Source organism: Chroicocephalus ridibundus, chromosome 9 (assembly GCF_963924245.1).
Source record: "Chroicocephalus ridibundus chromosome 9, bChrRid1.1, whole genome shotgun sequence".
NCBI lineage: Eukaryota > Metazoa > Chordata > Aves > Charadriiformes > Laridae > Chroicocephalus > Chroicocephalus ridibundus.
Genome location: NC_086292.1, coordinates 37,972,133 through 37,996,266, shown reverse-complemented (window position 1 = coordinate 37,996,266; position 24,134 = coordinate 37,972,133). Strand labels below are relative to the sequence as shown.

Below are 24,134 nucleotides of genomic sequence, written 5' to 3'. Positions count from 1 at the left end.
CTATGAGAGGAGGGAACAAAAACTGGAGAAAAAAAAAAAAAGAAACAATTATAGTTTGGTGCTAAACATGGAATCAGTTCTTAGTTTTGTCTGAACTTGCTAACGCTTATGCAATAAGCAGAATTGAAGATTATACATTGCTTGTAGCAATATTTATTGACCAGAGCTTATCCAAATTGAAACTTGGATCCTACAACTGACGTTCAGCTAGTAGTACTACAGACATATTGACTTATCTGCTGTATTTCTACCTCCTGGCTTCCAGATCAGATTCCTGACTTCAGTTCATACCGGATGGTTATAGATATCCAATCCCTGAATGAATGTTCTTTGCTGCTTGAATTATAGCCATGTTATCACAATCCTTCAAGACACAGTAATGTAATGTGTGAGATATAAATGCTATATAACATAGTGTAGGATATTTAAAGTGATTTGAGCCTCTAATAAATCATGGCTATCCTATTGATTTCTGAACTCTTGCTGTAACTAGTCATGCACCTATTTTGTATGCAGGTCACCTAAAAAAAAGTCCAAATGGTCATCCCTTTTGGTCAGCTACCGTTACATGGAAGGATATTGTTAAACCCTGCAAATCTTGTGCCTGAGAAGTGGCTGAATATGACTTTTAATCAGCTGTTAACTCTTTAAGACAGGCAGACATAGTGCTTAGAGATATGGTTTAGTGATAGTTTTTGTCAAAGTTAGGTTGATGGTGGGACTAGATGATCTGAAAGGTCCCCTCCAACCTAGGCAATTCTGTGATTCTATAAACTGAATAAATTAGACACATTATTCTTAAAGTAGTTTTAAAATTATTTGGTAAGTGCATATGCATCCTAAGGAGTATTTTTCCAGGATTTTCTATTGCATTTCACAATTCATGTTGTTAACGTGTATATGATAAATAGGGTCAGATATTTTGATAATTTGATGAGTAATATCTGCTTGGGAAAGCAGACATTTTGAAGACATATAAGAAGAACAGTACATAAAAAAAAAAAGTGACTCAGCCAAAACACCATTGTAGTATAACATAATGTAACGTAATTGTAATATTCAGGGACAGATTTTCAGTTAACATGAACTCGGTGGTTTTCCCTGCCTTTGGCTAACCATTCTATGTATAGGTACAAATACAGACTTCGGAGAGTCCCTAGGTGTTAGCTGGAAATATCAGGCTAGTTTTGGACCCGGAACCTTGTCAGGATGATACTGTCCCTTTTTCCCCAGCTGATGATAAACAGAGAACCTTGTCGGAATGTTATTTTTTTTCCCCTGTAAGAGCTTTTGCCCAAGACAGCCTATCAGGATATGGAAATAATTGGGTTATCTCTCTTGCCCTCTGATGATGGGGATATAAATGGTGCCCAGATGGTGATTTAACTGACTCATTTAATTTCCACGTTAGTAGCCATACCCGGTGAAATCCCCGAGCCTTGGTGATGATGAGCTTCTATCACTGTTCTCCTTAAGCAGCTTGGCTAGGGACTTAAAGCTCATTGGTTATAAGACATTCAGAAAATGCATTGAGAAATTATTCAAACGGAATTTGATATCTCATATTCAGAAGTAAAACTAACCTTACATAAAGCATGCAATTTTAAAAAGCAACAGCAGAGCCATAAACCATAAGAAAGGAGAGCCTGCTTATCAATGAATTAAAATGGTAAAATTAAATGTGAAAGCAGAAAGGGTTTAACTGTTGTTGGTTCAAATTAATGTTAAAATCTGATTAAAGTTTAGATTGAAAACCAGGCATATGGCTGCTAAGTAAGTTGTTCTAAAATGAATTACTCTTGCCTATGGCTATTCTCACACCTCAAAACAAAGTAATACTTCTTGATGATCTCAATAAGTTACTAAACTGCCCTTAAAAACTAATTTTGCATGAAACCCCAGAGCAAAGTCTTGGCAATATTAAGATGCAGAATTTTCATGGCAAGGCATATACTTATGAGTGCCCTGGGCTGTACGCTCTCATTTGGTATGCATCATAAAATCAGCAAGCACCCCTTTGTCAGGCACAGTGCTAGAGCCACGCATGGAGCACTGCAAAAGTAGGTAAAGTTCTTCCGCTTAGTTCTGGAACTTTTATTGTTTGGGCGTTTTTTTCTACTTGTGTAGAAAAGTTTATGGCTGGACTTTTTTCTTAATAAGCATTTAATTTGTTTCTCTCTGTCTCTTTTTTTTTTTTTTTTTTTTTTTTTTTCTAAAAAAAGCTCAGTCTTGCTCAGGTGAAACTTCTGTGAAGTTACTTTCTTTTGTTGGAAATGAGACTTCAACCACGCAGAATTTGGGAGGTGTTTCCATTCAGTGTTTCATTTCACTTCCATTAACAAGGAAGTGAATGATACTTACATTCAGTGGGAATTTGAGCACTGAGTGTTATCCAAGATCAGGAGAGTTGATGCTGTGAGGCCAGAGTTTGGACTCCAGCTCGTGTCTACTTAATATTTCCATTCTGTGAGAATCCAAACTGGAATATTTGCCACCCGCCCTTTGGATTGTTGGTTGTTACGCCATCTGGGTGCCAGTCGAAGATTAGGGCCATATTATTCTAGACTGGATGATCGTGTAACACAGATGCATTGCATCTGGACACTGCCATTGCAGTTCACATTTCTGTGCTCCCCAGAGCAGTAGCTCTAAAAAGGAAGTGGTACCACACAACAACTACTGATACATTGCACCTTACTGAGATGCTTCTAGTTGCTGGAGACTTGTGTAGGTCGTGAGCCTTTTCCTCTCTCGCTGGTTTCATTGAGCACTCAAAAACGTGCTGGACGGAGGCCTCGGGGCCCAGTCCCCCAGGGACTGGGATCTGGGATTTAGATTGATTAAATTGCACAATGAAGAAGCAAAAATACAGAGCAAAATGAAGTGTACTTAGTTAATTTATATGAAAGCTGTAGCAGAGCTGTTAAAACTTAGTGTTTCCATAGTACACTAGTATCTAGTGCTGTTCTATAGTTAAAAATAACAAAAAAATCCTGATGAGATGAAACCTCCTTCCAGTTCTGTTTTCATCTTTGCAGAGAAGTGTGAAGAAGTGTTGTTTTTAATATGTAGATGACAAGGTTTGGGATTCACAGATAAGCAAAGTGTGAACTCTTAAAGGTTAACTCTCTACGCACATATTAGAAATTGGCCCGAGTCATGAAGTTTACATCTGTTACAGGATCTAAATACAAATTTCACCACAGCTTAGAAATATTCAAATGTGATGATCATATGCATAGTTAACAGATCTATGCCTCTAAGCAGTAATTTGGCTGTGAGTCTGGAAAATTCCAATAGTTTGGAGGATTAACATCTTTTACCCTGGCAAGCGTTTGAAAACATTATTTAGTTCAGCATGCAAATGCACATCTCAGATTATATATTAATCATGATCATGTATAGTTTATCCTCTTTATCCCTTTCTCTGTTGAAAATTATATTAAATAAGATACATACCAATTCCTGCTTGACCTACAATCCAGGAAAGTCGAATAAAAAGCATCACACCCCAAATATTAAGCATGCATCTTACCTAGGTTTTAAACAAGAAAATACTGCATTAGTGCAACGTTGAAAGTAGTGTTAACAACCAGAAGGGTGATAGTGTGCATTGCAGGCTTTTTTAAAGCACCCTAAACATCCCTCAAGTCCGCCTCCGTCTCTTACTTCTAAAAGACCTTAGTGTTGCAGAACTTATCTTAAAGATTATTTTCTTTTAATGTTTTTAGAAATGCAGATGAATTTCTCACCAGCACACCCTTCACCCATCCGAACTTGACAAATCCTGTTTTGTTTTCTTCTTCCTTGCTGGCTGCTGTCTCATCTCCAGCCGTGCTTTCTCCATTAGCCACTCTCTCGACTGAGCCGGTGCTCACGGCTATGTTCTGAAGGATTACACAGAAAACAAATACATTTTTGTGCCAAGCAGAAGACAACTGGCTGCGTCAGAGAGACATGGAACAAAGGGATTCCAAAGAAGATCAGGTTTTACTGTCTCTGGAGTGCCAGGCATCAGCAGGTGGGCTTGCTAACAGTGAGAAAAGATGAAAGAATCACTTAAGGAGAGTAAATACATTATTATCTGATACTAAATTGTTTTTATTGTAAACTGTATTCAACATACATGTTGTGTTGATGTGTTAGTACAGCATCTAACATAATGAGGGTCTCGTGGTTGGCCTCTACACGCTGCTGCAACAATTTATGAATAATGTTAAGTGTAGAAACAGAGATAATTGCTCGCTAGAGAAGAGAGACCTAGCTGAGTGCTGCATGGCAAAGTTATGTGATGAACTCTGGTGTTTTCTGTTGGATGAAGTACAAACATAATTGCAGCAGCAAATGGGTAACATATTCTTAAGAACAGTCACAGAAATACCAGTGAAATGTAGTAAATAATGCAGTAAATGAATAATCCTCTGTGGTTTAGCCACCTCTGGTAAAACCATAGTAGATAGGATTAGGAATTGCCATATTTGTAACATAAACAGAATAAATAGCCCAGAATTTTAGATCATTCACATCCAGTTAGACTTAAATCTGTATTTTATCTCTTCAGGTCCTATGTCCCAGAATCTTTGAGGAAATTTAGCATCATGATATGTTTCTTGTGGCTTGAATAGGAATTATTCCCAGTACTGAGGTTTGTACTCATCATTGCTGCTTTGTTTCGTTTAATTTTATATTTTTTTAACACAAACTTCTAACTGGTTTTGTGAAGAGTTGGCATTAGGTTAACTATCGCTAGGTGTTTTCTGGGTCCTCTGCAAAGACCTTCGGGAAGGACCATGTACCTTGCCATAGCCTGGCAGAGGGTCCGGAGTGTTTGTCACTTCTGGAGAGGAATCAAGATGCTTTCAGGATTTGGAGTGGGGTGAAGGTATTTCCAGATTAACTAAACAGGTCAACGAGGGGAAACAGCTGTGATTCTGTGAAACACAGGAAGTTTTTTCATCTTGCTTAAGCTTCAAGGCTGTTTCTATATTTTGTCCACGGACTCAAAAAAGTCCAACAAACAAAACCAAAACAGACATAAAGACCAACTGTATACGACACTTACACTAACATTTGGACTCCCCCTCATAGGTAGGGACTCTAGCCACTATGTTGCAAGGTTGTAGAATGCCTTTGACACAATAAATCCAGGTTTGTGCTCACAAATGAGAAATAAGTGGCTGGATAATACATTTTGACATGGATTAAACTTGGTGCCTATGGTCCTTTTGACCCTAAGTGAAATGGGAACGCAAGATCTATTGAAAGCTTGTGACTTTGAGCTCCCAAGTTACTTAGATAATTTTGACAATTCTTACCCTAAAATAATAAAGGATGTGTTTCCTTAAAATACAGTAAGTGATTAAAGTAAGTTAAGGAAGATTAAAGAATAATGTAAGGTTTTTTGCCACAGCGGTTAGAATTTCAGAGAAAAAAAAAAAAGGGCTTGGTCTTTGTACTTGAAACAAGTTGTTTCCTATGTACTTTGAATTAATTTGTGCTCTGTATGCCATTATCATAAATTATGGCCTTAAACCTTCCATAAATGCATTTTAAATTGGCGTGCTTTAGTGAATGATTGGTTATTTACCAAGCAGTTGTACCTGTGCTACTCATGCATTAAGAATGTGGAATAAAAGTGACAGAGCATTTTTAAAAGCTACCAAAATAAAAAGTTAACTGCTTTTAGAAAAAAAACCCAATGTTTTCCTTTCCTTGTTTCAGAACAGTTTAGCCTTCATCTCTCCTGGGGATAAAGATGATGAGCTCATCACGTCTCCATAACAAGTGTGGAGAATAGCCAAGATGAAGAAAGGTTAGATGATTTCTTATGTAGGGTAAATATTAAGCCCAAGTAATTATCACCAGCCATCAGCTGTGAAATAGCACTTAGACTATTTTTTAGGGATTTAATTGGCGTTTTGTGGCTTAATGTGTGCAAAAACTGACACATCTTGCTAAAAGATGACACACATTTGACTCCAGCAGTGTGGGAACTAGATATTTGAAGTTCCTTTCAGCCTGCCTTACATTCTGACATTTGAAAAATTACATATTAAAAAAGTGTATTAAATATTAATATTTATCTTCTGATGTTAAGCTCAGCATCAAAGCACAATGGGAATGCTTATGTGATGTTTAGAAATCTGAAGTCAAACATATGTCACTTCTTATCAGAATCTGGCAATGGGCTTTGACAGGACAGTTGTCTTCAACAATTTGAGTTTCACAAAAGCCGAGGGTGAGAGGAGTGGGATTGCCTTGGGGTACGGTGTGGTAAGCCCAGGTTTTAGTGTTAAAGAAAAAAGGAATTAAGCATCTTCTCCAGAGCTGCATCTTAGGCTATTAGTCTAACCCACGTACACACTCAGTGTGGCATTTCATCTCCTCCTTAGTGGTGGCAGGAGAGCCTGCTGCATGCTGGGGCTGGTGGATGGGCACCCCATCCAGCTGCACAAGCTGCATTTGCCTCCTGATAGGACCTCAGCATTTTCATACCATCTTAATTCCCTTCCCTACTAATCTACTATTCCGTGACCTCGTGTTTGTTTATTCTTCAGAATAAGCTCCATAGACTGAAGTGATTTGTCCAAGGTCACAAAGTGAGTCCATGGGACAGCCAGGAATAGACTCCAGCCATGCTAATGGCGGGTCGTTTGTTCCAGTGCTGTGGTTAGTGGCTCCCAGACTGGGGCTACAACTCACATAAGGGCACAGCAGGTTGCCAGTGTAACAAAAATCCCATTACCTCTGACATTCACCTTCCTGTTTTGAGGGGTATAAGATTATCCTTCTGTGAACTGGATACTGGAAAATGTCTGGGAATGATCAAGCTAGATGATGCTTTTTTCTCTTCTCTAACAGTCACAATCCGTGAAGCAATTTTCCCTTCATTTTATTCTGGGATGTAATCTGCCTTCTATTTAATCTTCTCTAAGTGAAAGCCTTAAAAAACCCTAAACAAATTTATCTTTTTTTTTTTTTTTTTTAAATACACAAACCATTGGGAGATACAACAGCAAAAAACCTGGATTTTCTGGTAATGGTCAAAACTGAAAATCCCTTAATGTGCTAAAGTTCAGTATTTGTTCATTCAGCATTATGTTCAAAGCCAAAATAATACACTATTTTTCTCCTCTCTGGCTACTACAAAGTAATTATAAGAAGTTTTTTCTGGGCATGGAAATGTGTTTAGTCCCTTGAGTAGCAGTTTAAACATCTGCAAATGAGAAGGGTTACCAAATTCATATTTTTCCCTTTCCACATCCACTTTGCAATCATTTTTGGACATAAACGATTACCTGGGTAACCTGTTTCTCCTTTCTGTGTAAGCCATTTTATGCAGGTCTGCAGAGACCTATTTAAATAAGTCAAGCCCAAACTAGGAAGTTGTCCTAATAAGATCCTAAAGAATCAGGTCCTAATTTCCTAATGGCTATTTTTTTGCTTGATTTCATTACTTTATATTAATCCTCCTTAGGACAGGTGAATCTCCAGACAACTGGAGTTTGAACAAGATCTAGCCCAGCAACCAAAAAATCAGATGCTTGTCCAAATTATTCAGACCTCAGAAGTATGTAAAACTGAGTGGAATAGTGATGAGCATGTTTCCTCTGGAGATTTCTCATTTCACTATCGCCCAACACAGAAAATGAATAGGGGGTTTTGCTGCATATTGACACTTTTAGTCTGAGTTTGACTATAGAGGCGATCTCTCTCTCTCCAGCCTTGTCCTGCTAAGTGTGTAATTAAGAACCTCAAAAGATGTTTGATTTTAATTCTCTAAGTATTGTTTCTCTCTTCTGCTTTTTACAGAGAACTTGGGTTTTGTGGCTGAAGGGGGAAGGGTCTAATTTTACCGGTCAGTAGAGTATCATATTATTGCACTAAAGTTTTGCAGTAGGTTTTTTAATAGTTTAACTGTTTCAAAGTGGTTAATCTTGTTCTCGTCCCCGAAAGTTCTCATTACAGCTTTCCATGCTATTTATTTTGCATGGAGGTGATTCTTCCACATAAGGAAATCAAGCCTTAAAAGATCTATATAGGTGAATAGACAGCAAAATTTACCTAGCCACCTATCTGAGGCAGTAACACAGAAGTTAGTGAAAATCTGGTATTTAAAGACTTGGTATTACCAACTTCTCAAATTCTTTCCTGTGGAAGTTTTGAATGCGCAAACCCCAAAAGATTATACCTGACCAATGTATATTCTTCTGACAAGTAGCCATAGAGGGTAACAAAAGTGAGGATTATCATGATAAAGGGCACGTTTTGTTATTTCATTATTCATTTGCTGTAGTGCCTATGTGGAAAAAAAAAGTGGAACAAACAGGAAGAGTCTGCTAAGGGGAATTTTTTTACATAAAAACCATTGGTCATATGTATCAATAGTAAACTCCTACGTTATGTCAACCAAAAGTAGGTCTACTCAGAAGGGAAGAGGAAAAACAGCCCTAGAAAATCTTTCAAAGGCAGGTTAGCCCGTTGTATCCTGTTCAGTAGTTCTCTCTGTAAGCGTGTTTTACATGGATATAGTCCCATCTATTACATGAGCAAAGTCTAAACAGCTGTTTTATGGAATAGATTAGGAGGAATTTAGCCAAATTATTCCTCCATAAATGCTTTCTATGTAGTCACTCAAAAGGCTTTTCAGATTCTTTCCAAATTCATTGGTATAATGAGCATGAAGGCCTAAATTCATTCGCTGAATCAGTACCTGAAAACTGTTGTCTGCTTCCCGCTTCTGAGCAAACACTTTCAACCTCAACACCCTTGTTCTGGACTCTTTCTTGCTGTTTGACTGGTTTGTTACAGCAATAAACAGGTAGCGCTTTGGATTTCTGATTAGTTGAAATTGCATTTATTGCACATAACGTTTTTTATAATACTTATATATATTAATGAATACAACAGAGGAATCTGTGAAAATTATGCATTAATGTTAAATTGAAGTTTAGAGTAAGTGTGAATTGTGTAGCTTGGTTAAATTATGAATTGATATTCATCATCTGCTGTCCTAACTCTTAAGTGAAACAAGAGATTCAGTAGTTTTATACTTTTAGACAAGATTAAGCTATGTTTTTCTGCTAATCAAGTATATTACTATCACCTTTTAATAAAAATCTTTTCTTTGAGCAGAGTACAGAGCAAAAAACATACTGCAGCTACCAAAGGAAATATGGCGATTACTTGTACTTTCTCTCTTGGGCAAGGTCCATGAATTTAAGGGCTTTCTCATATTAATAAACAGAATTAACAGCCTGGAAATGGAATAGAGAAAATTTGTATCTTTCCTTTCCACTTACCTTTGCCAGTTGTTCATGAATTTCTAATAAGCTTGGTCTGCTGAGCTTATTCCCACTGACACTGCCAGTGTTTCTGTAATAATCAATTTTTGGAACTGGGTCCACTGTGTTATGGCCAAAAGTTTGTAGATAATACATTTTAGTGTGGGTATCATAGGGGTGTAAACTGGCTTCTGTTTTCTCCGCATTTTGAAGGAAATTGTCGTATAATTCTCTTTTTCCTGGTCTGTAACTTATTCTCAGTCTGTTATGTGCTTCGTCAGTAAAAGATGTTTCTTCATAATGTGGTGGGTCAGAGCCCACATCCTCTTGGGATGTTTCATTGTTGTCATGGCTTTCATTAATTATGTTAACTTGAAACCGATTTGCATTTGGATCCAAGAATACATTTGGCGAATTATTCATTGACATCTTCAGGGATGCTATAGACTTAGGTCACTGATCCGTTTACTCTTCTGTGGCTGCAGCTAGTTAGTTGCAGCTGCAGCAAAGGGTTTAATGTTCTTGCAAATGAAATCTTTGCTCTTAGAGTAATGAAGTTCTGAGAAACTTTTCTTGAAATCTCTAAGCAGTCTTCCTAATATCTGCTGTGTTTCTGCCATAAAAAATACAAATAGAAAATTTCTATTAACTTGCACAATTAGATAAATTTTCCACCATAATCTCTCCCCTGCCTCACCAAATATCCATGAGACTGACATCCTGTGACTTGTTGAGTAAAAAAACAGTTGAGTCAAAGACTGAGTTTTTGGGGATGTTTCCATCTGTGATGGATGCACTCAACCCCTTAACCAAACTAGCGGTAGTTTGGTACAGGCTGCAAAGGAGGTAAAAGCCTAAGCTGTAAATGGGCCAAGAACTCCTCTAGTTTCAATCTGTTCCCTGAAAACCCACAAAGGAGCAGAGTGACACAGTGAGCATTGATGCATATGCGCTTGGAACACCGATCATACAATTAACACATGAATAGCGGGTGGATTTTCTGAGACTCATTTATCAAGGAGCAAAGTAAGTTGTGGGTACAAGGTGTCTCATGCATACCTTTTCCATCACATGTCATTTGACTACAAGCTAACCACTTTATTCCATAAATATGTGAGTCTTCTCTGAGTACTCTTGGCTAAGCAGCCTGGCTGCATGACAGTCATCCTCCCTCAAGCTGGGAAGCATCTCAAGGTTGCTCCTCGAGGTAGTGAGACCTTTCACCAATGGCAACTCTTTGGTGAGCAACTGATATGGTGCATAACCTTGTAGTATGGTAACTTTGATTTTGTCTTGGTAACTTTGATTTGTGCCTTGGTAGTTTTGAATCATTGTTCAAATGATTGTGGCATACAGTAATAGAGTGAACCTTGCCATTGAACTTTGTAAGTCGCACTTTTTCAAGATCATATTAAAACCACTTTTGCAAATACCTTTGACAGGGATTCTTTAAGCGAGCTAAATCACCCATTTGCGACAAATTGGTGTAGTTGGCAGAATCCTAATTCAGGATTCATGACACCATCTATATAAAATGGGCTTTGGATCAGATTCTAAGTACGTAAAATTGATTTTCAAATATAGTACTTCTTTTAATAATGCTATGTTTAATTGAAGCCAGTGAAAGTGTAGGCAGCACAAGGGATGTGACACAAGATTCCATGAACTCCATTGACTGTTTGTGTTCCACTTAAGTATTATGGTACCATGTGTATTTCTCTCATAGTCTAGCATTAAATTTGCATGAAAAGCTTGAATCAAATAAATTTTTTTAAATTAACTACAAAAGCTAGACCTTAAGTTTTCAGTAGCTCCACGATGGCGACAATTTATGAGTAAGCAATTAAGATATAACAAATTGTTCATTTTTTATGTAAAGAAAATCAATGTAATGTGATGGAATAAATAGACAACTGAAACAGATCCAAAAATAGTATTGGGTTTCCTAAATTATAATGGAGGAAATAAATGACGATGGTAAAGCAGTAATTATTAAGAAATATTAACATTAGTCCTGGGCATTGGAAGGTTCATAGAATTTTATAGTCAAGTTTACATTTGTACACTCAAAACACCCTTTAAGATGATTTGAAAAAAGTTGTAGCAAGTCACAGAATCACGCAGATTTGAAGGGACCTCGGCAGCTTATCTAGTCCAACCTCCCGCTCAAAGCAGAGGGAACATTGAATGTAAATCAGGTTGCTTAGGGCTTTCACCAGTCAGGTCTTGACATTCTCCAAGGACAGATTTCACAACCTGCCTTGTCAGCCTATTCTAATACTTAATTGTCCTGACAGTGTTTTTTTCCTGTATATCCAGTTGGAACATTCCCTGTGTCACTCTATGACCATTATCTCTCACTCTCCTGTTGTGCACCTCAGTAAATAGCAGGGCTCTGCCTTGTCAGTAACCTCTTAATAAGTATTGGGGGGCGCTGCTTAGGTTCCCCTAATGCCTTTTCTTCTTCTGGATAAACAAGCCCCATTTCCTTATAGGGCAAATGCTCCTACCCCTGACCATCTTGGTGGCCCTCCATTAGACAGACACAAGTTTATCAATATCTTTCTTACATGGGCAGGTGGGAGGGACAGGTAAACAAACTTAGAAACTGGGTTCCAGGTGCAATCTGATGAGTGCTGAATAGAGGGGAGTGATCACTTTGCTTGATCTACCAGCTATGGTCTTGTTAGCACAGCCTAGGACAGTGTTTCTTCATTGCTTCCAGGGCATGGCGCTGACTCCTCTGTAGCCTGCTGCTCACCAGGTCACTCCCAGGAGAGTTGCTCCCTGCCAGTGAGGCCCCAGCCTGTATGGTACAGGGGTTTAGTATCTCTGAGCTGCAGAATTTGCATTTGTCCTTGTTGAATGTCATGCGATTCCTGTTGGCCCATTCCTCTAGCCTGTCTAGGTCCCTCTGAGTGGCAGCCCATAGCGAGGTGAACATACGATAACTGTACAACCTGCTTCCCACCTCCACTTTCCCACACAGAACCCCTCAAAAAAACCAAAAGCACAAACAAAAACCCCAAGAGCAAAAGAGATACTTATATTTAAGGCCTTTAGTGGGTTAAGTACCTTTGCAGCAGCTTACAGGATGGCCTCGATGGCCCTGAAATGAGCTATTGAAACAATGGGAATCCGTATGTCTTGAAACATACTTCTAAGGAGATAAGGGAGTGTGATTGTATAGACCTCTATAACTCATTAGGAGTCCAGGTCTGTTCAAACTGACTAAACCAGACCGTGCTTAGACATTGAAACTCTGCAAGTGTATGTAAAAGCAGAAAGCTTTAGAAACAAAATATATCTATATAAAGGAATAGATGAACTGAAAATCTGGGTAAATAAGCCCATTAGATGCGTTTTTTAAAGTTTTGTGCTTTCACAAGAGGTTGGACTAGATAACCTCCGGAGATTTTTTCCAATTTAAATATCTCAATGATTTTATGGAATGCATTTGGCCCTTTGGCACTGCAAGATAAAATGCCACATCAATATTTATACCTTGGCAATATAATTTTTTTCTAAAATCACATATCAAAATTATAATTTGAAGAGCTGATAATCAGATGTCCTCCATCTTCAGTATGAGATATAGCTAAAGCATATTTTCTCGCTTCTTCCATCAGCTATAGATAATATTCTGCTGTCACCTCTCTGCTATGACACCACTTTATAACCTCCTCGTATTTACGTTGGCCTTCCTGCTTAATGTTTTGTAAGCCTCACAGTAACATGATGCATTTATTTAGTTTACTTTACTTCTTCTGGGTTTGGATGATCAACATTATCATTATTATTACTACTACACATTTTTGATGGTAGATAGTATTCTGCTTCCTTCAGTCTTTTAAACTTGTAAGGAAGTGTTTCATCTTCAGGCATGAAGGAGCAAACCCAAATCTTTTGTCATTAAAGTCAGTTGAAAGTAGGTTTGTTTCCATCTCCATGACGAGTGAAATCCTGATTCTTTGATGACAGAGAGACTTTTGCTACCAAGTAAAATGATTCTGTAATTTCACTGTCTTATTTCCATAATATTACTATTTTGCTAGGAAAAGAAAAGTCTCTTACCTTTCTGCTGTTCTTGAAAATAATACTTTGATTTCCACAGTGTATTTCCAGAGGTTTCTCAACTGTTATTTGGCATTAATTTTGTGTTTAGTATTCTAGCATTACGCACAATAATCAAGTTTACCTTATTCAGAATAATTTAACTTACCATTCAGTCCTGTGTTTTTAGGGAAGAACAATCTGCCTCTTTTATTCACGCCTATAGTGTGTCCCTCTCTTTGAGGCATTACAAACTCTGCCTTATTGGCCAGATTTTTCTCCCTGCTTAATATACGGAATAGACCATCCAATCCCTCTCTTTCAAAACATTTCTAGATGGTGATTTAGAGAAGCATTCTAGCTTGTTAACTATTAACCAGCAAATGTACCTATCCATTACAATTACTGGGTTTATGGTATTGCAAAATTTCTAAGGGGGCCTGAAAATACTTTTGTTATCTCCATTTCCCTCCCAGCTATGCCTGACTCTGTGCACAGATCATGATCTCTCTATTTTTCAGTTCTGCATATATAGTAACGGAGATAACAAGAGTTCAGGCTTCTGCTCAGCGCATTTTATGTGGAAGAGATTCCAATGAAGTCAGCAGGATCAGTCATTGGTGGGTCCCCTTGTCCTACGTGCATTTTTGAACCATTTGCTCCTAGCCCCGTTCAAATTTTTCCTCTGCGTATTTAAGGAAAACCTTAGAAAAATTATGTTCTATATATTCTTTCTGGGAAGGTTGACTCTCTTGTCTTTTGGGGGTGCAGGAAATGATGAAGCTTTGTAATCATAAGGGAATTTGATAATTGCTTCAAGCAATAGATTGGATCAGGAGCAAAAGTAGTAAGACAGTACTGGGGTTCTTTGGGTATGTTTGCTGTGTTTGCTGTATAGTTTAGAGATAACTGAACTATATTTGACCCAGATAACTTAAGCACCTTCAGCACTCTAACCTGACAGCACAGAGCTCAGCTGTGCTGATTAGGTGTACGTAAAAAGAATGGCAGCATCTGGTCTGTGCAGCAGATTATCCTATCCGGCAATAACAGATGACATGAATCAGTGTACTGATATCTACCTTTGATTTTGGGGTTAAATTAACTAGGATAAATGCAATATACTGAATCTCTGAGGGTCTGGCATTTTTTCTTACGCAGAATCTGAAGCAGTTTAAAAGCTCTTACATTCACAAAATTGTTTATGTTTAATAGTTTGGATGGACCACTGTAGATTAGTGTTGGCTGTTCCTCTCTTATATTCTTCAGATACGAGAGTCATGTCCTTCCTTGTACAATCAAGTACTTCATGTTCCAAATGGCACTTGAAGTCTGCTGTTCCACTGGCTGCCTCTGCCTAGTATATAGAGCAAAGGGACGATATGTATTTTTCAGGATACGTGCAAAAGAAACCAAATGCCGTAACTGATCTCCTTGTCTTGGCTTCTCGTTGCAAACAGAGCTTTTTAGCAAAAGTGACAGTGCTTAAAATTCTGATGCCAACCTTCTTAAAAAAGGAATTGAATTTCTGTCAAGTACTGGCACACTTGCTAAACAGCTGTATATGTGAGGGTGACCTTGAATACCCAGATCTGAGTCTCTGCTTTCACTGTTAGTTCTTCTGCCTCGATAGGATCTCCTATGACCAATTCTTCAGTTTGACAGTCCAGATCATACACTGTGCACAGCTGCAGGAGCACAAACAGAAGAACCAGCTGTGGAGAGGGACTGGAGAGCAGAGAGATCTCCAGTCAGCTCTGCACCCCTCTCCCTTTCGGGAGCTGGGTACAAATGGGTATGCAGCATGACTGTCTCTGCTTTTGCCTTGCCAAGCTGGTGTAATTACTGCTGGGTGTTGTTAACCAGACAGTTTACATTTCAGTTTAAACTGAATCATCTTCCGTAACCAAGTGGAGTAAAAAAATTGGTATGCCTTGACCAATTCAGCTAGACTGTAAGATTGGTTACTTAATATTTACTTTTTCTCTTTCACCTAAAATTTTTTAATGATATGGGAGACACTGGTGGACTGGCACTGTGGTGATGGTCTGGTTCAGACAGAAGTTCTGTGCAGGTAATATATTTTGTATCATTGAATGTTTGTCGAATCAAAAATTTCCTTGGTGATGTTTGTTTCCCTTCCAGTAATTCTGTTTGACTTCTGTTGCTGTAGAGTGGGAGGTTCTTCTGTAGAGAAATAGTAAAATATGCTCATATGAGCAGGAAGGAATAGAACTATGCACTGTTTGCAGAGGACTACATCAAGTTTCACACGGGAGACGCAACATACACTTTCCTTATAAGCACTCAGTAGTACAGCCCCTGCTCTTCTTGGAAGGTGAGAGGTGAGTTAGCAATTGATGTGATTTTAGCTTTCCCATTAGTTCTTTATTATTGGTAGTGTGTGGACCAACCCTTGTTCCTCTCATCTCAGCATCTTGCAGGCACATGCTCTGAGCCACAACCATTTAGTGTCTTCCACTTTTGTATTCTCAGTATACAAGCAGAGTCTCTGAGTGTCAGAAAATTGTGTCAGATGAGGAGGGGAAGGAGTTACCAGTTAAGCACTCACGATTCATGAGCCCATCTTTTGTCCTTTATCTTTCTCTCCAGCCTGTCATGAGACATAGTGGACATGAGATCCTCCTCTGAAGAGGCAGATATCGTCTAATTCTTAAAATAGTTTTTGCCCATGATAACATTCTAGTGAATTGTTTATTGTTAGTATTTCTTTGCTGTTAACAATTTCTTATCTACCATCACACTGTTCGTAAAATCAAAGCAAAATAAAGTGCCTTTTGAGTTTGCAACAAATATTTATTTAACAAAATGGATGCCACCAACATATCTCCAAAATGCAGGTATGTATAACAAATGTAACAACAGTTGGTTTCCAAAATGAAATCAACATCAAATTTAAGGCAGGATAGTCTGTGATTTTTCATGCAAGAGCATATTCAAATGTTCCTTTATCCAACCCCTCAACTTCATCTTCCCACGTAGAAGAAGGCATACTACTGTAGGGGTCTAGCAAGATTTTGAAGCATCTGATAATTAGAAGTCCCAAGAAAACACACAAAATCCCTACAAAGGCAAAGCCAGTTTTTTGCTCTAAAGTCAGAGGGAAGGCAGACATTTCGTTGACACTCATGCTGGCTGAAGTGTTGCTGCAGTAATTACTGCTCATCATTGGGCATCACATCCTGGTGGCTCTGTGGGATTTTCACCTCTATCGCTTCTTTGCCTGCATAGAAAAGTAGAATGGGTTTGGTTAGGTCTAAATGGGGTGTGTATATCTGAGCCGTAGCATATGAACATTTGGAAATGAAAAACAGCTTGGATTTTAGTGGTGTCCTGTTGTTTTTTCACATTTAAATTAATGTGATAAAATTGCAACTTTTAGCCTCTACACACCATCCACTTACTGGCCTCTGTTATGAGACAGCAAACTCATGATATTCTGGCTTTCTGTCTCCTCAAAACAGAGCAATTTCAGCATATGGCTGTTGCAAACAGCATTTTGTCGGACTGGGCACAAGCCTACAGATTCTGATAAGGCAACACTCACCAAGGTCTCCCTGTGGAGAAACGAGTATGTTTTCTGAAATGGCTTTACAGCTCAGTCCTTAAACTAGTTAAACTCGCGTTGACCTCAAAGGGAGTTTCAGCCAAATAACATGAGTTTTGCTTATGTAATTTAGCTTATAAAACCAAGTAAATAGGCACAACTTGTAAAATAAAACATTGTGTGTGCAATTTTAGTGAAGTCTTGGGCTCCATTTTCAGAAAAATGCTGTGTGCATTTTGACCTTGTAAGAAAGTGAGCATATTGGTAAAATTGTCCCTTCGCTTTCCTCTATATGTGTCCACTCTTGTGTGTGAGGAAAGATTGGTGGGAGAAGAGCTAACAGAAGTAAATTCCCTTCCCCTCAATCTTGCTCTCGTTTGTTTCTTCTCCTTGGTCTTTCCCATTAAATACATACATAGCCTGACATTTTCACAGGCACAGTAAACACCCGATCTGAACATGCTCCTTGTGGAGCTCAGGGGACTGACCCTCCTGTGTGTCCTGTGGGGTCAGGATGCTTGAGCACCTCCACCCCACCATTGCCCCCAGAAGAGCTTTGTCTGTTTTCAGCCAGAAGAGACTTTCACTTTTGTCTTTTTCAGGAGATCTTATGTATAGATTTTAGTTGAGGGTGGGAATCGTTTAGCTTTATGTTAGGTTTTCCATCAGATATTGAAATCACATCTTTCTTTGTCTCTATAGACAGCAGGAGAATTAGAAAGACTGGGACATCAGAAGTGCAGAAGGACAAAGGCGTTTTTATTCTAAGGTTGGAGCTTAAGGTTTTTTGGCACTTGGTAACACCTATTTAACTAGCACGCCTCAGGGGAAAACTCTTTTTGTTAACAATTCAACCGTCTTTCCCCCCAGGGAATTCCCAGTATCCATTTATTTCTTGGCAGAGTAATTAGGCCACTGAGAGGTCTGTGCTGCCATGGCTACACTGCTTCAGGTACCTGCGCTGCTAGCCAGTTCAAAGGGAGCTCCAGTATCTCTGCTCTGTACTGCAGTCACGGCTGAAAGTAGCCATGTCCTGAGTCAGCCTACAATTAATAAAACAGAAACAGTAAAAATAAGATTTTTGTTTTTCTGAGAAGACAGAATGGGCAGAACTTTTATCTTGTTTGGCGTCTGCTTTCTTACTTCAGAATTTGTGGGATTTTTTAATATTATCCTAAAGAATGAAAATTTTAAAACAAGGATTAAAAGGGCAAGGCAGAAGGCTTTTTCTTTTTGCAGTAACTCTCATTATAGTAGGCATTAAATAATACAGTTTCCTATTACAGTCTTTACACATTTGCCAGAGCATAACAACCAATGTTCGGTTTATTCGATAGAGCTGTGTATGAGATCCTTGTTCGTTTTGCATGATATTCTGCTCTTTGGCTCATACTGGTTTAATTCCTGTTAAGTTGGAGAAAAGATCCTGTGGGATCAGATCAGATATAGCCTATGAGAATTCGAAGTAATGTCAACAACAATCAATATTTATTTTCTGAAAATGTATTATAGCTAAAGCCCACCTGTTATACAGATTTTCATTGGGCATACTTCCAATTTTTCTATTAAGTTTGACCTTATGTAGGAAAAAAAAATCACAGGAAGTTCAATATCACAAATTTATGTCACAAATCAATTTATTTGAACAACAGCCAGTCAAGGAAAAAAAATTCTTTCCAAAAGTCCTAGGACACTGGGTTATAAAAATTAAATTAAAGGCTTATAAATAGACGCTACCTGGGAAAGCCAGACCCAAACCCCACGATTGCGCCCTTGAAAGACATAGAGAGAAATCTTAGGGGTAGGCTGTCCACGAAGAACCCTGCATTTGAGCTGAGTCTAGAGAAATATATATGTGTTTGGGGTGACGTTTCTTCACCGTAGAGTCATACTCCAAGAACGTGGCTTCCAATGTTACTAATTTTGCAGGTTACACACCGGAATTAGTGGGATTTGTTTGTTCATTATGTGCGTGTCAGGAGATGTTACGGGACAGATCTTTGTGCAAAGCCTGACTGATGCTGAAATGTGGATTTGGCAAGAGTTTGGCTGAAACAGCAGTATCAGAAAACAGTAGGCATTTTGCTTGGAGGTGGGAATTGGTTCTGGGAAACTCTAATATGCAGCTTTGTTTTCTTCTCTTCCTTGTCCTGAATTTCAGAAACTGTAATTGAAGCCTTAAAGTTAACAGAACATTTTGCTCTAATTACGTATCCCCAAAACTGTGGTACCAAGACTGACCTTGAGCGCCTTTTTATTGTTTTCATATTTTAGTGCTGTGTACAGATTAGATGTCCCCTCCCAATGAGTCAGATATCTTTTCATTTGCTGCAGTCTATGTGTCAAGTCACGAGTCAGAAGACTGTGAATACTAACATGGCCCGGATCCAAAAATCCTTGAAGATAACCTTTGAGGGAAGTATGATGGGGAGAGGCATTATATCAGTTAGAATCCGCAAAGTCATTTTGTAGGGGCTGGCCTCAGACTGATCTCTCTTGACTTATAGGTCAAGACCCTACTCGTCCTTTGATTCTTTGCCTGTATAAAAACATTGGCATAAAGAAAGGCTCCTTAACATCTGCTGCAAAATAAAAGGCCATTGGAGGCTCTTGTGAGGCCAGAAGAAACAACTGGAGTCCCAGAGTAAATAGGAATGAGGAAGATAGCTTATCACATAGACGGCTGAGGTAAGGAGAATGGAGGTATGAGCGGAGGGTGCTGGCTGCACCTATGGAGGAGGGTGAAGGGGAATCACCAGCCCAACTCTGTTAATGTTTGGTATGGATTGAAGATCCCAGCCCCAGCTCTTTGGTGGTTTGGGTGTCACTTTCTTCATCCGAGCCTTCACCCTTATGTTTTCAGAGATACTGAGAAGATTTAGAAAGTAGCCAGTAAGTGTTAAATCAAGGCTTCCTCAATAATCTTCCCTGTATTTTGCGTTTCAGTCCTTCCCTCACAGAACCCCCTATAGGTGTGGTTTTTTTTAATGGCTCAGTACTGGAAATTAGTACCTTTAATGTCTGCTCAAGCTGGAAGCGTTCATCCTCTTGGCATAATTAAGCCTCAAATGCATGAAAACTCACTTCATAAACAATAGTGTGTAACAAAATGGACTAAATCAGTTGCCATCTGCTCTCCCCTTGGATATCTGCAGCCCAGCTGCTGGTTCATGGATCTGGTCATTCTGAAGCTACTTCAAATAGCTTCAGTCCGATGCTTGTGTTTGAGTGACAGCAAACCCAACTTGAAAAGGTGTTGGCGTGGTTAAGGACATAAAAAGGCATCCCTTGGGAGTTTCAGAAGCACCTAATTTGCACTTAGCTATCCAGTCAAGGAATTGGAACTGTATTCCAGGAATGCTATTATAGGAATTGGGCACAGGAGGTAGCAGGGTGAAAGGATTAGCGATGGAGAAAATCTAAGGAAATAGAAATCAGCATGAATTTGGAATCCTCCAAAGGGTCTGAGCTATCTGAGATAACAACACATGGCCAGAAATGCTGCAAAAACAGCTCCGCGACCCACGACCAGACTGTCATGCTCAGGTGCACATTGCATGCCTGTATTCTCTAAATTGCTGTGGAGAAGACTGTCTCCTCAGGCTAAGGTTTCTGAGACAGCAACCAAGGAGGTGTAAGGTAGGAAGACCAGGGAACGGACGCCCAGCAAATGAAGGCATGGCTAACTTCTGCAAGGATAGCGAAGCCCCACAGAAACAGGCACTGCTTTTGCAGCATGGTAACTCAGGGTGCAGGCAACACTTTTTAATGTAAATGGCATTCCCCTACAAGGAAGCAGCAGCTGGGCAGTGACATTTCCAGCCTTCAGGCAAGCAATGAATTGCAGAAATGAGATTTTATCCTTAGTAAATACACAAGCCTGGAGTCTCCGCTGGGCAAGAGCCCCTGCGCTGTGAATTCATGTATTTGGTCTAGATTCGGATAATATAAAAAGGCAGGAAAACAAGACGTTCCCTAGCATCATCTTTAACTTGTAAACGTGGAAAAGTGTTGCCTGCTTCCCCACGGATGGAGGCTGCGAGAGACCGAGCACCTGCAGAGCAATTGTTGCTGTAGGATCGCAAGCACAGCCTTCGCTTTCATCGCCCCCCTCCCCGCCTTCCCTGGGAGGGCAGATTTACGCTTTTACCCTCCCTCTGCCCCCCGCCCCCCCCCCCCGGGGTGCCCCCCGCCCGGGCCGGGCGGTGCCGCAAGGTCAGCCCAGCCCCGCCGCGCCCGCCGCGCCGCCCGCGCTACCCACCCTTCTCCTCCGCGCCCGCGCTGCCCATGGTGGCGGAGTGCGGAGTTTTCCGCGGCTACCGGGCCCGGTTCGCCAGCTGTCGGAAACCCAGGCTGGAGCCCCGACGGCTCACGGCCCGGGGGGAAGGGGTCCCGGGCGGCGGGGGCGGGCTCCCCTCGCCGCCCGGCGATGCGGCCCCGCCGGGAGATGCTCAAACCGCCCTAATTAAAAAATTAAACACGGCCGCTGCTGCTACCGCCTCCTCCTCCTCCTCGCCCGCCCCTTTCCATCGCTATTCAGCCGCGCTCCTCTCCAACCTCCCCCCCCCCCCGCCTTTGCACGGATTAAATTGAGGAGCGTGGAAACTTCCTGCAAAACACTACGTGCGGCGCATCGGTAAGGGCCGGCCGCCCAGCGGGGCGGGAGCGGCCCTCCTCCCGTCCGCTCCCCGCCGCCCAGGCCGGGGAACGGGGCCTCAAAGCCTGGGTGGTCCCCGCAGTGACGGAGGACCGGGCTGCGGTACCCGCAGGAGGGGGGCTGCCGCCCTGCCGGAGCCGGTAGCCCCGGCAGCGAACAGCGCAGCCCCGCCGCCGGTGCGGAGCGGGACCTGTGGAGCCGCGCTGGGTGCGGCGGGGCCGTTCTGCTGGCCCGCAAGCAACCACCGTGCTATCAGCGAGCAGGGTTTTACACACCGGTGCTGAGCCGCTTTGCGTGGGGAGCTAAAAGCCTCTTAGGCTGCACCTACAGTGTGGCCTCGGGTCCTCCCAATAGCTTTAATAGTAATAACGATTAAAGCATGGAACACGTGGTGACATATGGCTGGGAGCCGCTGCTGGTGCGGAAGCCTAGACCACGTTTTATATCCTTTCATGAGCTGCGTTTAGCTGACGCTGGTTGTATATTAGAGAGGCTTCCATTTGCCACAACAGCAGGTGTATAAGGAAAGAGGATTTCTTTTCCCAAAGCTGGATCTGTATATTGCACTAATAAACAGCAAATCTCTTTTAAATGGTAGTGATTCCATATTTGTATGCCACCCTGGTGAATGCACCCCTGCAGGGATGCACGTGGGCCAGTGGAATAGGACTGTATCACAGTGCCATGCATCATGACATTTTTGAAGGCTACTATAGAGCTGCTATCAGAATTTGTTCTGTAGAAAATAATTTTAAAACTCCACATGTTTCTTGCTACATGCAATAACACTAGTATAGGTTAAACCTTTTTCTTCCTAATATGTGCTGGGACAGGGTTTTGCATTGCCTGCTGTTTTAATGCCTGATTCTTCTGCTATGTCTGCAATGGGCTTCTAAACACGGGGTAGTCTCAACAAAAAAAGCTTTTCCTGCTAGTTGAATTAATGGTTAAACTGATGGTTAACTATGCACTCACTAATGGTTATTAGTTTTATCTTCTAGTGTTGCAGCATCAGTCTATGTGGTAAACAATGTCTGTTGCTGAAATTATAAGTCAAGCTAATTTTTGAAGCGCCTCTCATATTTAAAGATCCATGAGGACTTTATAAATAGATTGTTTTAAATAGTATAAGATTGTGCTTTCAGAATATGTATATAAGGACCCTGTTCTGTTCCTAATGAGCTCTAGTTTTCTTTTTTAGCCGTGTCCCTGATTTACTTGGGGCCCCATGAAGGTCTCTTGCTAGAGAGAAACAGTTATGGTTTGGGATTTTGGGATCAGCAAGCACACAAGGGCTCAGAATTTCATGCCCCGACCCCCACACCAACCCAGCACAACTGTTTTGACAGAGTGGCATAAATCAAGGCTTTTCTGATGGTTGTTGAGCATTGCTACGCTTGGAGAACCTTACTGTAAGTAGGTTTTGGGAGTAGCCAGGACCACTATGTCTGCGCTGGCTGGGAATGAGGGGCAATATTGACAATAGAAACACATAACCTCTGAGTGGGTGCATCTTGCATCTTCTGTCAGATTTTGGGCATGGATGCTGAGTCTTTCACTACAATTTTTCCTGGAAAAGGTGGGATCTTCCTCCCTATAGATATGATATTATGCTTCCCTTTAATTATTCCTGTAGGAGTTAGGAATGTTGGCTTTTTTTTAACCATTAAATAATTGCTCCTCTTGTACTATTTCATGGCAGAAGTTACTGAAATCATGTGATTATTTCTAGGAACTGTACACTTATGTTCAATTGTAAAGAAGTCACTAGTGATTTTTTTTTTTTCCTGCAAGGCAAATGAAATAGCAGTGTATGTGCGACCATTCTGGATACATGGACAAACGGAGCATTCACTTGGCTTCACTTTCCATTTCTTTATCAGGCCCTATCTTCTTTGTATTCAACAACTATTACTTCCATCTGACTTCAATCATATTTGCCGTTGATTCAATCCTTATTTTAGGGAGTGTTATGTGTCCTCAAAGCAGAGCGCTTGAACAGAAATAGAGATTTTATAATAATCTAGTAATCTGGTACATTGACCTTGCAAATTCAACTGGCCTAATTTAAGGTTGGGCAAGACACTTAAAACCAAGTGGGTGCCAATGAGCGAAATGAAATAGGGAATTCTTAGAGCTATTAGCTGTTTAACACTTTTTGATGTTTAAGGATCACTTAAGTGGTGTGAGTATCAAGAAAATGTAGCTATTTTGAGAAATAATTAAATCCATTGTAACTTGCTTTTCAGCTTAATTTTAAACAGCTCTTTGAGTGTTCCTTCACAAGCAAACTAACTCACCCTTCCATTGCCAGAAATTTAGAATGGAATGATGAAGGTAGAATCAGTGAAGAATATTATGCACAGAAGACACAGATCAAGTTGAAACTCCCCTCTTAAGCAAATTTAAGCAAGTCTAAGCAAGTTTATGAGAAACATGCATCATCATAAAGCAATAGTGTATGGGGGAGATAAAAGTAGTAATAGAGGGGCACGGTGAAAGAGAGAGGATTATGTATTAATTTATGTATTGATCATTAATTCAGGGTATCTAACATTTTAAAAAGGATAAG

The 24,134-nt window shown here is 40.2% G+C and overlaps 2 protein-coding genes across 6 annotated transcripts in view; both read right to left on the bottom strand.

The window, feature by feature from the left end:
- SLC12A1 (solute carrier family 12 member 1) overlaps nucleotides 1–13,656 on the bottom strand; it is a 53,548-nt gene extending 39,892 nt beyond the window's left edge. For 3 of the 5 annotated variants that reach the window (XM_063345461.1, XM_063345466.1, XM_063345465.1), the window contains exons 1-4: nucleotides 13,359–13,500; nucleotides 9,303–9,897; nucleotides 3,753–3,887; nucleotides 3,460–3,535 (exon numbers count right to left, since the gene is read on the bottom strand). In XM_063345461.1, the coding sequence (XP_063201531.1) occupies nucleotides 3,460–3,535; nucleotides 3,753–3,887; nucleotides 9,303–9,713 (622 nt within the window). In that variant the 5' untranslated portion in view covers nucleotides 9,714–9,897; nucleotides 13,359–13,500. The other 2 variants (XM_063345463.1, XM_063345462.1) reach the window with 2 other exon arrangements.
- A 2,477-nt stretch (nucleotides 13,657–16,133) lies between these two features.
- On the bottom strand, nucleotides 16,134–21,419 carry CTXN2 (cortexin 2). The gene is made up of 2 exons (XM_063347314.1): nucleotides 21,167–21,419; nucleotides 16,134–16,581 (listed from the first exon to the last, which is right to left on the bottom strand). The coding sequence occupies exon 2, from the start codon at nucleotides 16,525–16,527 to the stop codon at nucleotides 16,279–16,281; it is 249 nt and encodes an 82-aa protein (XP_063203384.1). The 5' UTR covers nucleotides 16,528–16,581; nucleotides 21,167–21,419; the 3' UTR covers nucleotides 16,134–16,278.
- Nucleotides 21,420–24,134: the final 2,715 nt, after the last annotated feature.